General features: G+C 36.0%; 1 protein-coding gene across 6 annotated transcripts in view; it reads left to right on the top strand.

Moving 5' to 3' along the window:
- The window catches only part of TUT4 (terminal uridylyl transferase 4), a 46,212-nt gene that overhangs the window by 5,269 nt on the left and 24,096 nt on the right, over positions 1–16,847 (top strand). For 3 of the 6 annotated variants that reach the window (XM_040565057.1, XM_040565063.1, XM_040565061.1), the window contains exons 2-7: positions 3,216–3,891; positions 5,644–5,807; positions 9,331–9,447; positions 11,706–11,883; positions 15,090–15,178; positions 16,191–16,242. In XM_040565057.1, the coding sequence (XP_040420991.1) occupies positions 3,330–3,891; positions 5,644–5,807; positions 9,331–9,447; positions 11,706–11,883; positions 15,090–15,178; positions 16,191–16,242 (1,162 nt within the window). In that variant the 5' untranslated portion in view covers positions 3,216–3,329. The remainder of the gene's footprint in view (positions 1–3,215; positions 3,892–5,643; positions 5,808–9,330; positions 9,448–11,705; positions 11,884–15,089; positions 15,179–16,190; positions 16,243–16,847) is intronic. The other 3 variants (XM_040565058.1, XM_040565060.1, XM_040565059.1) reach the window with 3 other exon arrangements.

Raw genomic sequence — 16,847 nt, 5'->3', positions numbered from 1 at the left:
CAGATGAAAAACTCTGCTTTTGTTGCCAGCCCGCCTGGGAGAAAATTCAGTTTTCATTCCAGGTCTGGCAATTGGTATGGGCCTGAGCTTGTGAGTAAGACATGCCATCCAGGTTTCTAAAAAGATGCCACCTCAGCAGTGATTCACTCCGCTCCAGCATTGTGTTTCCAACCGTGTTACTCCTTTTGGAGGCACTCCTTTCTCTCCTCCCGTTTCCCTCTCTTCCCTCTCCAATACCTGGCTGCCCGGTATCTGGCAGAGGAGGAAGCCTCCTTCTTAGGCTGTCTTGCTTTTAGTAGTGGTCTCTATTTTCTTTTTAGTGTTTAAGTTTTGTTAATAGGTTCATATTGTAGTTCTTTGTGAGCTGGGTAATGAGGTTGATATTGAGTGTGTTAAAGCAGTTTAGATTATTTTTAATTTGCTAAATCATTTCAGTATTAATAAAAAAAAAAAACTAAATACAACGTTATTGCACATGCATTTAAGATTCTGAATTTTTGTGGAACTCTTATTTTTTTGGTACAATCTTGACTAAATTGCATAAGTGATCTTTATTTTAATTTCTTTGGTATAAAGAATAGCTCCGTGTTTTTTTTAACCTTAACTACTTGCATTTGATTACACTCACTCTCTCAACATGTAACTGCATTATAGTATTCAGTTTCTTAGCTGAGTTATAAAGGTAGTTTTAAATGTGACAGGAAAAATCTAAGGAAACTGCTAATAGAAAGTATGTCACGTTTGTGCATTTGGTTAGAGCTTATATATTCTCTTTGAATGTGTAACTATATTCTTATTGAATGGATGAGATCAAACTGTTTGAGTTCAGAGTAGAATTTTTGTGGATTGTAAAAAAAAAAAAAAAGCCTTCTTTTATGATCCGAACTTAATGATTTGAGAGTTAGAAGAAGCAGAGCTAAATGAAGCTCTCCTTTTGCTCCAATGCCACGTTTTTATGGTAACTTCAAGCTGGCCTTCCTGCCAAGAGTTGTTGTTCCAGGGCACTTGTGCTGCTTTGCTGTTCCCCCCTGCTGCTGCTGCTCCTCCCTGGTGCCAGCATGAAGTCCAGCTGGACTGGGCTGCAGAAGTGCTCGAGGGAGCGCCCGAGGATTGGGAGTAAGGAGCTGGGGCTGGAGAAAAGGCTTCTTGCTCCATCAGGGCTGGTGCCAACCTGCAGCTAATGCAGAAGTGTGGCCTGGGTGTGCTCTAGTCCAGGGTCGAATGGTGGTGTGGGTGTCAGAAATGAAAGTGGAACTGCCGTCTGCCTTCCTTCGCCGTGCTCCCCACCCCGAAAATGAGCAACTAAAGCGTAAGGAGGAGTTCAGAATTTGAAAAGTCTTCCCCTGCATTTTCTATTGTTTCCATTACAAAAAAATCTTTGCAGGAGAGCAGCGGATTGTTGGCAGATAGCAGTGTGCTGCATGTAGCTGTGACATCTATAGGGGATGGAGCAACACTTCCGACAGGTGATCAGGCACACAAGTACGTTGAGCCTACCTGGGTCCTTCTCACTGCACCCAGGCTGGAATGACACCGGTATGGGTGGGCTGACGTTTCTGGTGCTGGGCTAATAGGAATTGCTGTGGGAAAGGCCAGCTGCAATCCAAAGGCAAATACTGCTTAATCTTCTGGATTTTTGATCTTTGATTTTTCGTCTAGAAGTGTGAGCTGGATGTAATAATCAGTGCTCGATAGAGAACAGTTGTAATATTAAATATGTGACTTTGTGACCTAAAATGGCAAGCCGTTGGAATGGATGTACTAGTATAGATTTTTTTTTTCCTTTCTCAAGATTTCTTATTAAATGCTCTGATGCTGTCATTAACTTCATAACAATTCTTGGTTTTGCTTTTGGTTTTGTTTTTAATTTTTCTGAAACATAATGCATATTTTTGGTGATATCAACAGAGGCTTAAGCTATCCATTTTTAGTATGTGGTTTGCATCCTGAAGTATTTCCTGGCTTGTGTCTCTCCAAAGTGAGAGATAGTAGCTGCATTATATAGCCTGAAAAAAAATTGCTGTCCTTTATAATGATGATATTCAGAAAAATTAGATTTTTAGCAGACATTTTAATCTGATTCTTTTGTTATTTCCTTTTTTAAGTATGAAAGTACATTGTTTTACTCCTAATTGTTGTAATCCATGGATTTTTTTTGTTATTCCTTTGCTAAATGATAAGCTACTTATTTGGATAGTTTCTCTAAAACCCAGAAATTTCCATGGATCACACTTTTAACTGCTAAGTATGTAGGTGGGCAGGAAGGAGAGAAACTCTGTTCCAGAATTCCAAATCTTGCTATAGTTGTACAAAATTGATTTTATTTTGTGTCTAATACATCATTCTCATTTTTTTATTGCTATCTGAAGGTTGTTTAAAAAGAAAAGAATCCAGGCTCTTGCTACAGATTCTTTTTCTTCATTTTCTACATAAGTGAGTGTAATTCCTTAAAAACAGGTTCCATTATTCATGCTTAGCTTCCCATTGGAACACCAGTCTTTGAGTTGTCTCCAAAATAAAACTCAGATGATATGCCACTTAAAGGACAGAGGTTTAGATAAGTCAAGGTAATCTGCAGCTAAACAAAATATCTACTGCTTCTGTTTTTTCGGCTAATGAAAATCTTACTTAAGTGGTGGCAATTAATGTGTGAGAATTGTACGTGTTAAATGTTGTGCTTAAGCACCTGTGGAGGTAGGTGGTAGGTCAGATGTTAGATTTATTCCCAATAGTTTGAGTTATATCACTAAATATTTTTTCAGTTAATAAAATGGAGCTGGTATGCTGGAAAATGAATTAGCTTTCTTGAGCAGTGTGTTTTATTGTGTGGTATTTTTTAGATGTGTTATTTTTTCAAATTCTCAGTGTAGTTGCAGATATCTTTTTCCTAAAGCCAAAAATAGGAAGGAAATAAAAAAGCAGGCTGTTGGCAGTTTAATCAGAGTGTTTTTTTACCACATTCTGCCATTTTTTTGTTTCTTCATATTGCCCCCTCTTTTAAACAGAAGTAAAGTTTATAAAATTTTCATGAGTTTTATTTTAATATGGAATGTGTTATGAATATTCACGTACCCCTGTAGGGGGGGGAACATGCTTCCTCTATAACCATTAGGAGTTTCACTTCTCTTTAGAGAGGCTTATTTTAATGTTTCCTAGCTTTTTTTCCAAGCTTTGGTATTTTCCCTTCAGTTTACAAATGTGTATCATTTCTTCAGCAGACAATCAGCCACGATCCTTGCCTGCACAGTGGACTTAAAATCAACTTTAAATTACTGAAGAATTGCACTTCAAGTGGTCTCAAGAGACTGGAGAAGCAGGTCTTCACTATAATGGAAGAGGCCAAGAGCTCAAAGAATGGAAATCATGACCCAAGGAAGTCTGTCCGTCTTGTCTGTGAGGAAGGCAAAGCAGTCAAAGTTACAAATAATCAAAATTATAAACATAGTAGAAATGACAAATCTGTGAAGGATATTGGGAGAAGTTCTCCAAGTGGGAACAACAGCAAAAAAAGTAAACAAAATGATGTTTTTCCTGAAAAACAAGGAGAAAATAAATCATGCAAAGTTAATAGTTGTAATCCTGGAACTAAAGATACGGTATCAAACATTCAGGATCGAAGTCATGGAAAAGCAAAAAAAAATTCTAATATATCATCAGCAATGGAAAACCTGAAACAAACAAAAGCTCAACAAGTGGGAGAAAACTTTCCAGGCTCCCATGTTTCAGGGAATGGGGTCGGTACGGAAACCTTAACAGCTACTCAGAAAGGGAAACTGGCGTTGGAAAATCCACTGGGAGTTCATACATTGGAGACTAGTGTTGATCAAACTGGTGATCCTGGTAAGACTGCTTCAGATCAAAGAAAACTGGAACAGAAGCCGGATGACTTCAGTGAGTATTATTCAGCACTGCTTTACTCGTTTTTGTTCTGGTAAAATTGTTAACAATCTGAAATGGGCTTTGAAATGTTTCTATAGGTATATTTTTTCACATAGTAAGTTGCTGACTGCGTTTACAGAGAACATTATTAATATAAGCATATTACATAGAGCATAAGAGATTATGGTAATAGCTGTCCCTTTTTCTTCTGCCTAAGACCTAAATGTCTTAGTAAGAGACTTAGAATGCGTGGGTTTCAGGCAATTTTGGGAATATAATGTCTTGGGCTGGGGGAGAACCCTTCATAATATCACTGCCATTTATGGAAATGCCAGATATTCCTGCTTTCAGGAAGAGCAGGAGAAAAAATCTGCAAGAAAATATTTTTTTATAGGTATGAGAAAAATATTTACCTTTTTTCTGAGGTTGTTACATTCTTTTTATTACTAAAAATGCTTAAAAGATGGTTTGGCAGATGGCTGTTTAATTTAGGGAGCTGTGGAATGCTTCCCATCCATCAGTGGTTACCCTTATGAGTGTTCAATTTTTGTGTCTTTTTCAATTTCAAAATTAAATATCTGGATCAGGATTTGTCTCGTTTCAAGTTAGCTCCTCATAACAGACTTAGTCACGCTTCTTCAGAACACAGTATTTTCTAATAAAATACTGCTTTACAACTGCAGTGTCAGAGTGCAGAGCTTCGACTTGAAATATTTCCCACTACTGCAACAGCTACAGCAGTGGCTTGTGGGGCAATACAAGGGAAAATATTAAAGTGCATATTTTTTTTTAGCTATGCTTATAAAAAAAAAAAAATTAACAGGAAAAACAAGTTGAAATGGCAGCGTCCTCTGATCAGCCAGCTCTTTGTAGACTGCCATCATGTGCTGTAGGGACCATCTGTCACTGACAAACCAGGACTTGAAAACTTGCTCACTTTTTTTATTCCTAGTTAGTCAGGGAGGTGGAGGGTGTAAAGATCTTGTATGTAAAAAAAAATAAAAAAAAAATAAAAGGGTGGGGAGGAAACCCTCTCACCTTTGGTGATGCAAACACTATTGGAAGAATTTAAGATGACGATGTTTGTAGAGCTTAATGAGCTATGAACAACTCATAGGCATCTGGAGGAACTGGACTTTTGGAATTGACTGGTGTGTGTTTGTGAGTAGCAGCGTTCCAGAGCTCCATGGTTGCTAGCCCTTGGTGGCAAGGTGTCAGGGTCTGTTCAGGTGCAACTCCAACAGTCTTCTGACCCGAGTGGTTGAAATATCTGGTAACTGGCATTGTAAGGTCATTTGGATGAGTGTCTTTAAAGTGATTTTCTGACTGTTTCCATAGCAAAATGTATTGGGTGAAAAAAGAAAAAATGAGCTAGTATTTTTATGTCTGTTAAGTACAGCATCGGGATCTTGTGTTCTGCATAACAAAAAACCTTTTTTGCCTCAACGAACTTTGTAGAGATTATGAAGTTAGGACTGAAATACAGAACAAATCTACCTTGTTTGTTTTTTTTCTTCTCTTTTTGATAGTGTGCTTAGTAGTACAATGGTCTTTGAAGTCTCTCCAAAATATTGGTTAACATACTGGAAAGATTCTAATGTCTAAGGTGATTTTGGTCAGATGGTCAGACTTTGGACAAAAAACCAACCCTAGAATATAGTTCCAGTTTGTGTCTGGCTTCTTAATGCAATGCTCTTAACTGCTTTGGCTTCTGTACTCTAACCTTTACTTTCCTCTGAAGAAAATGACTGTTTCTTTCTCTAGGTAAAATAAAGAATTCTGAATCAACTAAAGAACATGCCTTGGAAGCTGACTATTTAGAAAACACTGCTGTTATTGATGAATCTAATCTGACAGCTGAACAGCAACTGGGATTGAAACAAGCTGAAGAGCGTCTGGAAAGAGATTATATCTCCCGACTTGAAAAAGTAGGTTGAGTTATTTGTCAGCTAAAAAAGAAAATGGATGTCTTCTTTCACTGTCATCACCATATTTCAGGTTGGGTGGTATTTCCACTGTAGCCTGTTGCCTCTGTTTCTCTCTTCTTTATGGTGAATCTCTTTAGTGATACTAACTGTAGTAGTTGACTAGTCATTCACTGTGACAGAATATACAGACTGAAAACTTACTGTGCCTTTTTTTGGCACATGGTGTGTTTATAGAACAGTATTTTTTAAAAATTCTGGAGATCTGAAGGTTTTCAGTTTTATACTTATCTAAGATTTTCTAGGAAGTCCAGTTACCTGGAAACTCAGGTTATAGGATTGAAAGGAACTTCATTATATCTTCAGTATATTACCCTTTTACCAGTACAAATCACCTCTGTTGAAGACAAAACCTTAAAAATGTTTTCTAAGCTGTTTTAGTAATCTCCAGTGAAACAAATTTTGATGTCATTATAGGTGTAACTCAGAAGTTTTTTCTTGATGTCTAACCTAAGTGTCTCTTGGAGCATTTTAATCCCTTGTATGCTGTCTTAAGATCTAACTTTCTTCAGTAATTTTCTACACATTTGAAGGTCATTACTTTATACCTTCTTTTTGAAGATCATTACATTATATCTCCCTGAAGGCATGTCTTCTTGAGACTCCCTAGTTGTTCTTTGGTCATTGGAATTTTTTTAGTTATGTTTCATTCCTGTTGCTTTTTTCTGGGCTTTCACCACCTGGTCCATGTAACTGTGGTATCCAAAAATGGACACGGCCTTTCAGCTAAAGTCTTACATATAAAGAAGAAAGCTGGTTTCATCTATCTGAAATACAACATTGCGTTTAGGATATCTGTTTTTTTTTTGTTTGTTTGTTTTTTTTTAGTAGCAATAGGATTTTGGCTTAGAATCATTAAGGTTGGAAAAGACCTCCCAGATCATCTGGTCCAAAATCATCTGGTCTGGACCAGCTCCCCACATCCTTTTCTTAAGAAATGTCCAACCACGTGTTCCCTGCCCTGTATTTCTTGCAGTTGACAGTGTCTAAGGAGGAGCAATACTTTGCTTTGATACTACTTAATTGCAAGTTACTTATTCCATTTCTCTCATTTGTTGTGATCACTGAATTATCATCGTCTTACAAAGTCTGTAGTCTCTCCCAATGGTGTCTTTCTCATATGTAGTCAACATACACTGTATTGCATTTTGTAAATCTTTAACAAAAATATGAAAGATTCTCACCCCAGAAGGACCCTGTTGAAAACTATTTGGCACACACGTTTAGACTGGTGGTGAACCACTCTAAGGATGTGTGCTCTGAGGACAGTTTTCTGAGCGGCTTCATTCTCACCTTATTGTTCTTTATTTAGATAGTATTTACAGTCTCCTTTTTAGAATGGTACTGTCAAGTGACAAAAACGTTGTAAAATTCAAGATGCAACATCTGCTGTTTCTTCAAGCTCTATGATTTTCTTTTAGAAAGGCAACCGTGAAATTGGTTTAGTACAGTTTGTTTATAGCACCTATGACCCACTTTTTTCCTGTATGCTTTTTAATAACTTATTTATTACAGTATTTTTCCGGACATTAATACTGACTGGCCTCTAATTCTTTGGTTCATCCTCTCTAGCATTTTAAAGATAGTCTCGAGGTTTTTCTTTTCTAGTGATCTGTAACCTTCCCATTAAAATCTAGCTGGCTCTGAGGTGGATTAGCACTGTGAATAGCCAAGCACAAACTTCACCAGACCTGGCTTCTTCTAAGGCATCTGATTTACTCAAATATTAGTATGTAGGTTTTTTATTGTTTGTTTCTCATTCTTTCATTGGTCTTATGCATAGCTAGATGGTGAAAATTGTCTTTATGACAGAGGCAAAATAAAAAGCATTGCATGATTCAACCTTTCTGGCAATAATATCTGTTGGCATAATACTACAGATCAGAGTAGGAAAGAAATATCCAATCATTTTTAATACTGTTTTTGCTGTTAGTTTTAGAAGAGTGTTAAAGTATTTATTTTTGATCTGCTTCAGTGATCAGCTATTGAATACTTGAGCTAGCCAAATGTAACTGTAGGTTGTATTCCAAATAGGTGTTTAATTTCGTTTTATTAGGTAACAATCTCATAAAAAGTAAGGATGAAGAGACTTACTAACTAAGTGTCATGACAGTGTTACTGTAAATTGATCTGTAGTTGGAGACTCAGGCCTTCATTTTCTTTTCTTCTTATTTTTTTTCCCAAAAGCAAAAGATATATTCAGTATATGGAAAAACTTGTCCAAATTCAGCAGTGGTTTAGATCTTTGGTGTAAGAAATAAGTGTTCTCTGCTCATTCATTGTTATGTCACTGTTTAAACAGCTGGTGTTTTTGGTATACTTCTCAGAATTAGTAAATATGGATATATTAAAATTAAGATGAAAATTCTAAGTAGGTGTTTTTTCCTCTCTCCTCATTATAACTGATAGCAATTATTAGAAAAGCCCTAACAAGTCTGCAGGAAAACAAAGGCTTTTCTTTGGGGCCTGTTCAAGAGCGACATGAGGAAGAACTGTCCCTCTTGGTCTTTGATGTGAACATATCAAAAGGTTTCCTATAGTTGTGTTTTATTAGAGTAAGAAAACATAACTGCAGGATGAGACAGATTAAAGTAGAATTTTGAGAACAGCACCCCATCTTTCCAGAGACTGTCCTTTCTGCCTTTTGATCTTGTAGTTCTCAGTGTTTTCCTGGTTGAAAAACTCCACATTGTGCCCTCTTCGACCCAAAGAATGTGATGATTTTTTTTCCATTGTCTCTTAAGGCTTGTCTGCTCAGCTGCTTCTTGCAGACTCTCGGGTCTCTCAGGCTGCAGCTCCCCATTTGGGTACTCTGTCTCTCCCAGCCTGTCCATCCAAAATGCTGAGCATAACAAATTGTTACTCAAAATGGAATAATCTTATCCCTTGTCAGAGGATCCCACCTTATCCAGAGCATAGTCATCAGTAAGTCAGAAACTGGCTATCTTCCTTTCTGTTGGCCAGCTGAACCCTTTTAAATAGAAAAAAATGCAGTACTTGCACAGCACGCTCTGAATATGCTAGCCAAACAACAACACCATCTGTCATAACATGTATAGTAGATAATGTGATGAATACTTCCCATTTTCTCATCAGAGAAAGGCGGATAGATGCTGAGATTTAATAAATCCATAGTTATTAAAAGCTTGAGCTGACAAGGGAATGGCTTACTGGCCTCTAGTTCAGCCTTAAGAGGCATAAACTCTTCAGTCTTAATCTTGCATCACTAAAATCTACTGAGAAGTGTGATGTCCAACTCATCTCATTTCCTTTCTTCACGCTCCCCACGTGTCATATGGGTAAAAATCCATTTCCACCGTGTTTTCTGAAGATTAATGTTTGCAAAGCACCTTGACATTACAAATGTTACATAATTGTTAAATAGAATTTGTTATTCAAACAGTTGAGTTTTTCAGACACGATTGGCAGAAACATTTTCTTTTAATCTATGGCCATTTTTCCCCAGCGCTCCCCAGAATACACCAACTGTCAGTATCTATGCAAGCTCTGCTTAGTTCACATTGAAAATATCCAGGGAGCTCACAAGCATATTAAAGAAAAGCGTCATAAGAAAAATATAATGGTAAGTTAACAAATAAAAATTATGAATGATTTTTTCTGTTTCTTTAAAGATTTTTTTTTTTTTGTTATGTGGTATGTTCTCTTTGGTCACCTTCGTTTAGGTGAAAGTTTGTGTGTGCTGAGCAGAGATCCACAGATCTCTGTTGCTCCTTTCCTGTTTGAGAGGAAGGGCTTGATATCTGTCCAGACAGAGAGGAAAGAACATTTTTGGTCATTGCTTCTGAATTAGTGTCTCTGAGTAGTGGGCAGTTCATCACACTTAGTAACAGAAGGCAAGGTAACTTAGGTGAGAAACGTATTTAGTTCTTCAGTTTCTTTCAAAAGTAATATCACTGGTAGCAAGACCTCCAGGGGCTGGAGTTGGGTTTGGGATTTTTTTGTGATTTTGTGTGTGTGTGTGTGTGTGTGTTTTTCTATTTTTTTCTTTTTTGTCTGACTTGTTAGGTTTTATCTCTATCCTTTCTAGGATGGGTAAGCAGAGGGGATAGTATGTCTAGACGAAAGAAAGAGAGCTAAAGCAGAGAAGGATTCATTTCCTGAGATGTCACTCATCATCTCTCTGGGGTTACATATGGGTTTGATATGAAAATATCTGTACAGTTCTAAGGTTTTCAACAAAAAAAGACAATTGGTTTCCTTATTAGGTACTCTGTTGTTACTGTTTGTGTTGTTTTAAGAAGAAATGTTACATGCACAAAATGACGCACAGATTTTCATGCCAACCCATTTTTGTAAATGCTGATAGAGCTACAAATTCACAAATACATAGAGTTTTGTGTTTCAGATGGCTTAAATAATCTTCTACACCTGTTTCCCAAAGTTTAGTATATTATTCGTGTTTCCATGCATTTCTTACCAAACTTGTTTGTAATTAATGCTCTGATTCTCTTAAATGTGCAAGTCATCACCTGGAAAACTGAATGCTGTAAATCCTAAGAATCTTGTAAAGGAACACTTTTGTTTTTATGTTCAGTTACTAGTTGAAAGGGATTCTGGTTTTCTTGCTGGCTGCTAACTTGCACCAAGGAAAAAATAAACAACAACTAAATAATAATGGCAACAGACCATCCCCACATTTGATATGGAAACACTTCTCTACCGTGCTTTGCATCTGGGTATGGAAACAAAAATTGAGAAATGAGGTTTCTTTACCACTGAATGGAAATGCTAGAGAACAGGGAGTGGTTTCAGTTCTTAACGCTTGTCTTCAAATAGTTGTATGTTGTACACCACATTGCAGTAGCAAGTGGTGTGTAACTGTCTAAAGTTACATCATAAAATATACCTAATTACAGCTCAAATTATTAGATGTAGGACTGTCAGATAAGCTTTGTAGCAGTTGTCGTTCCTCAATCAAGAAAAAACATAAAGCAGTGACATTAAAAACAAAAAACTCAACCACTTGCTTTTAAAAATTTGCATATTCTTTCTTAAGCTGAATTTGTTCAAGTGAGAAAAGAAGAGTTGATAGATGAAACCTAGTACTAATCAAACATTTTCATACTGGACTGATGTGTTGTCTTAGTGCATAAATATTTTCTGGTTGCATAAATATTTCTGTTGTCAGTCAGATTTTGTTTAGTTGATGAATTTGATTCATTTGAATGAAACAAATGATTGTTTCACTTGTCCCTAAATGACTTGATGTATCTGACATATTTATTGCTGTTGGATTAAAATTAATTTTAATTTGATGCACTAAAACCAGCACTTTCTAGCACTGGCTGTTCAGGCATCAGTGGGAGGAGATTCAACTTCTTAAAAGTTTCTTGGAGCTAAGAATATATTTTCTGCCACTGATACCTTTCTTTCAGATACAATCCACTCGTAAAATCTGTGTAATTCTAGAAAACCTTTTTCAACTCAGTTACTTTTATTATGTAGGAACAGTTAGAGCTTTTTATTTCCTTGGATGATTTCTGTTTCAGAACTGTCAGAAAATGTGGTTGAGGAATGTAGCACACCAGATTTCTTCCCCAGTTGCCAGCTGTGAGACATGTTCTCTTTTAAACACTGAGCATCTACTGTCATTTGTGAGCCGCACTACTGCATGTGCCAGTTAGGCTGGGCAGAGTTCCTACCTTTGAAAATGTTTGGTCAGGACCCCATGTAAATAGAACACAAACAGCAAACGATGCATTGCTTACATATCATGCAGTACTATGAGATACATACATTGATACATATCATGCAATACTACGACATAACCTTTTCTCTTAAAATATCAGTTTTTACTTTTATCATCCAACAATTATTCAGGAAAAACAAGAAGAAAATGAGCTGCGTGCCCTCCCACCCCCTTCTTCTGCACAGTTGGCTGCTCTGAGTTTTACACTCATTGAGGCAGCAAATGAACAAGGCATATCAGATGATGACTTCAGAATTCGTCAAGAAATTGTAAACGAGATGGAGAAAATTATTCAACAGCCCTTACCAGGTATCCATAGTATCCTCCATTTTCTCTAGGTGAAAATTGTTCTTTTTATTAATGGTGAATTAATACATTTGAGGTTAAAGTATCTTTATATCATATGATATTAATATATATAGGCATTTTAATACTGACTGGCAGTTGATTTAAAAAAAGCTAACAAATCTACAAAAGGAGGAAAATATGATTGTCCTTCTCTTTGCTTCTTTCTGGTATGTGTTTATTGAAGCTATCGATCCTCTTTAACGTCATGATTTTTGACAAAGACTGGAAATTTCCAGAGCACCAAGTATTTCCTTCCAGGTCATGTTTAAAGCCTCAGCCACTGAGGATCTCCCTCAGGCTCTAGTGCTACAAATCTTTCCACCTATATCTAACTTAGCAGTTAGGTATACTTGTCTGTGGCTTTTAATGTGACTATTTTTTTTTTCAAGTGCACTTAATTATGCTAGCATGAATGATGCAGGGGGTTAGGAGGGAAAAAATGAGAAGATGCTTGAAGTCAAATGAAAAGAAGATGTATCTTTTTTTCCTACCAGTCCCTAAGTTACTTGTGATATCTTTCAGACTCTTTTCCCCACCCCACCCCACCTCCCTGTCCAAATCTATGCTTTAAAAAAAAATATAGATCTCAGTGGTTTTGGTAAGTATACAGGACATTTTCAGTATTTAATTATGATCTGAAATATGTACAGGTACTAATCAGTAACTGTTCATTAAAACAAGTCATTCAGGTCAACAAAGGTTATTGCTTAACAAGTATTTCTTCTTCTGTATATTTATAACTAGTGGGCAGTATGGAAGGAGGTGCACTGAGAGGTCAACTGGTGCTTCCAAAAGTCCCTTGAATTCTAGAGTTCTCTTAAAAAGGTCAAAATACTACATTTACTTAACTATATATAAATATCATACCTCATCTGCCCTTTTCTTGATCAAATGTTTTATGATGATAAAAATAATAATTTAAAAAACAGTCTGGGTAGGTATAATATTTAGTCACATTTATGTCTTCAGTGGGTCAATAAAGTTCCTAAAAATTGTCTGGATAAGTTAATTTTTTTCCCTCTTCAGACGTGCAGTGTGTTACTTTACTAGAACATATTAAATGTTCAAATCTAATTAATAGTACTGTTGGAAAATAAAGTAACCTAAATGTACATATAGGCAAAATAAACTGTGACACTTGCTTCTTTGCATTGATTTCCCATCATCTTCTATAGTGCAATTGATACGCTGGAAATTTGAGAGCTGATTTTTGGATCTGCTATAATGTTGACATTATATGATCAATGGTTTGCTTTTCAGTGAATCTGAATGGAACAAAGTAATAATGGCACTGACAGGAAAAAAAAAATCCAACTTTTTATTTAATCTGTATTAAAACTGGGTTGATTTTCTGCCTTTCTATTTATTTTAGAAATACCTTACTTTTTCCGCTTTGCTTTGTAAAAATACCGGAGTGGGAAGGATACTTTTTTTCTTTCTTTGCTGTAGGATGATCAGCCTTAGTTTTAGGAGCTCTATGTAATATATTTTTAAACATAAGAATGCTCAATAGAAGTAGGGTTTGTAGGGTAGGACTTGACTAAATGTGTTTGCTTTGTGGTATTGCCATATGTGGCTCCTAGTACAGATTTCTCTTCTAACACACTATTGAGTTTTCCTCTGATAGTATTTTATTATAAGAGAAAGCAAAGGAAATGATCAGTATTTTTGTAAATAATTGTGAAGATTACTGTACTGTTGTCATTCAGCTGGCTGAATTGTTTGGAGTGATGAGTTGATGTGGAGCGGTGTGTCTGTAGCAGAGAGTGGCAACTTACTTCTCCTTTCAAAGCCTATAGTGTTTTAGTGAATGCGTTTTCAAAAGTTGTAAATTAAGAAAAAAATCAATTCATGTATGGTGTAGTAAACATGGGATGTTCTGACATGATTTTCTTATGGTTGAAGTCACGATAGAACTATGCAAAAATTCCTACTGCTATGAAAATCTGTAGGAAGCAGTTACAGGGGATTGCTTATTTATATAGTTACTGTATACAGATTAATTCTGAGAGAACTGGTTTCCACACAGTGAAAAATAGACAAATGTTTCTTTGAAGCTGTATATTTGTAAGGTTTATTTTCTCTTATGAATTATTTTATGGTGGTTCTCTTTCAAAGTATTTGATCAGAACACAAATAAAAACAATATGAAAAAATGCAAAAAAAAAAGCCTCTTTGCTGTGAGGCTGGTTGAACACTGGAACAAGTTGCTTAGAGAAGTTGTGAAGTCTCCTTTTTTGGAGATATTTAAAACCCAGCTGGACACAGTCCTGGGCATCCTGCTCAGGATGACTGTGTGAGCAGGAGGCTGAACTAGAGGGCCTCCTTTCGACCTCCGCCATTCTGTGGTGAGAAGCCCTGTGAGGGGTTCTGAGATCCCTCCTCGCTGCCCCGAATGATAAGTGATTTGGAAGGGGTTGAGAATTGTCGTAATTTTCAGCTGGCATAAATACGTCAGAGCCTTAGTATATATACATTACAGGAAAGTTTTAATTATGTAAATTGATTCATGAAGTGGGATCAATTATTGTTTATGGAGTGGAATGACATTTTTCATCATATCATTACCGAATAGTTATTTTCTGATTAGTTTAGACTAGGTCTGTTACATATCATTGCAGGTAAGGAACTGTATTAACTACAAAAATACTATTAAATGGGTACTTTGGCTTGAATTATATCAAAGTTATGTTTTCCATGCATGTTTCATAGTGAATTCTGCATAAGAACTTGCTAATGTCATTGGCAGAGTTTGTAGTTTGTATAAAAATATTTGACAAAAGTGTATGAGGCAGCAAAGAACTTTATAACTGGCTAACTGCTCCTGTATAATCACATTATTAACAACAAAAAAAGTAAAATCTTGCACTACGATGGTGACACTTATTGTAAGTTTATAGTTAGTTTCATTAAAAAACTAAATCTACAGGCTGCATTGCAAAATTATTTCAAAATAACTTGAAAAATTTTAGACATTTGGCAATTTTGCTGTTTGAACTATTAGTTTTCCTGTGATGCTGTGCTATAGAAATGACTAGACTTCACAGGAATGAGAAAGTGGTTTAATATTTATTAATCTGGGAGTACCACTTGGGAGTTAGAGTATCACCATTAAAAAATATTTTTTTCCTAGCTAATAATTATAAATAATTTTCTCTGTCTTCCAGACTGTTCACTGAGGATGTATGGCTCCTGTTTAACTCGATTCGCTTTTAAAACCAGCGATGTTAACATTGATATAAAATTCCCCCCTAAGGTGAGTAGATATCTTGTTTTAACTTAAACTTTTTTTTTAATTGAGTCCATCACCATTTATTTCTACTGCATTGCCTTAATCTTCTGTTGGGACCTACTATTTTTAGAACAGCATGAAGTGTATAATCTTTGATTTGAGTCAGGTGTGCTATGAATCAAGTGATAAAGTGTTCCATTATTTACTAGATAACTTTAATTCTGTGTTTTGCACGTTCTTATGCTAGCCCTTTTAAAAATTTGTTAATTTGTTGAAGAAGCATTGAGGTAATATGAAAATAGTTGGCTCCAGCTAAGTGTGCTTTTATGTGCTCAGGATTCAGACTGCAGGATCTCATAGGTCTTTATGTCCTGTCCCTTTCTTTTTTTCAAAGGTTCATCTAACAGTGACAACTTTCCTTTGAGGTTTTAGACAATTACAAGTAGATGCCATATCCCAGGTTACAGTTCACTGTGGTACAGAAATCCTGCACAGCAATATAACTTGCCTTTAAATGTTGAAATTGTTGGTTCATGTTTAGTATGTGATATTAGCAACATATTCATGTTAGAGACACAACTGCTGAACTTGCTCTTGACCAGTATGTGATATGGATCTGGATACATATTTACACACAAAATTTTGCAATGATATGGCAGTAAGGAAATAAAATGAAGCCTTTTTCAAAGAAGTGTTTGTGGAGCGTATCATATTGCCTCACAGAAGCTTAGAAATGGTGCTAATTCTTAGTTTTCATTGAACAATTTACAGTGTATCTTTGAAACACCACTTCAACAATTATAGTTGATTTCTGCGAGAAACGAAAACTCATTTAAAATGTGAACTTTTAAAAACCATTGGGAAAGAAAGTTCTGACATCAAATACTTCGTAGCTGTGCATTTCTAGTGGCATGTTTTGACGTTACTATATGGCATATAAAACAGTGTCACTAATTGTGCAACTTAAATAGTTTGAAATCAAGTGTCAAATAGGTTAGTCTGAATAAAGTAAACTGTTAAAATTTTGTCGTTTTAGATGAGTCAGCCAGATGTTCTGATACAGGTGCTTGAAATCTTGAAGAACAGTGGTGAGTCTTAGATGCATCTTGTTCCTATTTAATTAAAATTCCAGTTGCTATTCACTTGTTTTTATGCTTAACTTTTTAGTAAACTTTATTAAAAAATATTTTCAACCAAATTATCTGAATTGTTTTTGAGTGTGATCTTTATGACCATCAGTGCTTGTGTAAGTGCAGCAGGAGGATGGCCACCCAGGTAGTCCAGCAATTTTGGACTGTCAGAATTAGCAGTAATACTTTTTGACCTGGTCTGTCTCAAACATCTTCACTTTATAGGAGAAATTCCAAGCAGTAAAGCTCGGCAGCCACTTTCTACTTGTATATAAACATCAGTGGGAACTATTAAAAGACTTCTGGAACTTTGTTCTGTCCGGAAGTTATCTAGCCGCTTGTCTTGAGCCAGGTGACACATGTAACATTGCATTTTTGATTCTTTAGACAATGTATAATAGATCAGCTCCACAAGCAGTTCTCAAACTGTCCCGGTGGTTTCTCAAGAGATTCTGCTTTGTGCCTTTTAAATCTTGGAAGGACAGAACAGGTTCTAGAAGAGATACCAGTTCAGTTTCCTGACAGGGATTTTTTCTTCTTTTTTTTTTCCTACTGACTGTATG

This window comes from Cygnus olor, chromosome 8 (assembly GCF_009769625.2).
Source record: "Cygnus olor isolate bCygOlo1 chromosome 8, bCygOlo1.pri.v2, whole genome shotgun sequence".
Classification (NCBI taxonomy): Eukaryota; Metazoa; Chordata; class Aves; order Anseriformes; family Anatidae; genus Cygnus; species Cygnus olor.
This window is presented reverse-complemented; position numbering and strand designations above follow the sequence as displayed.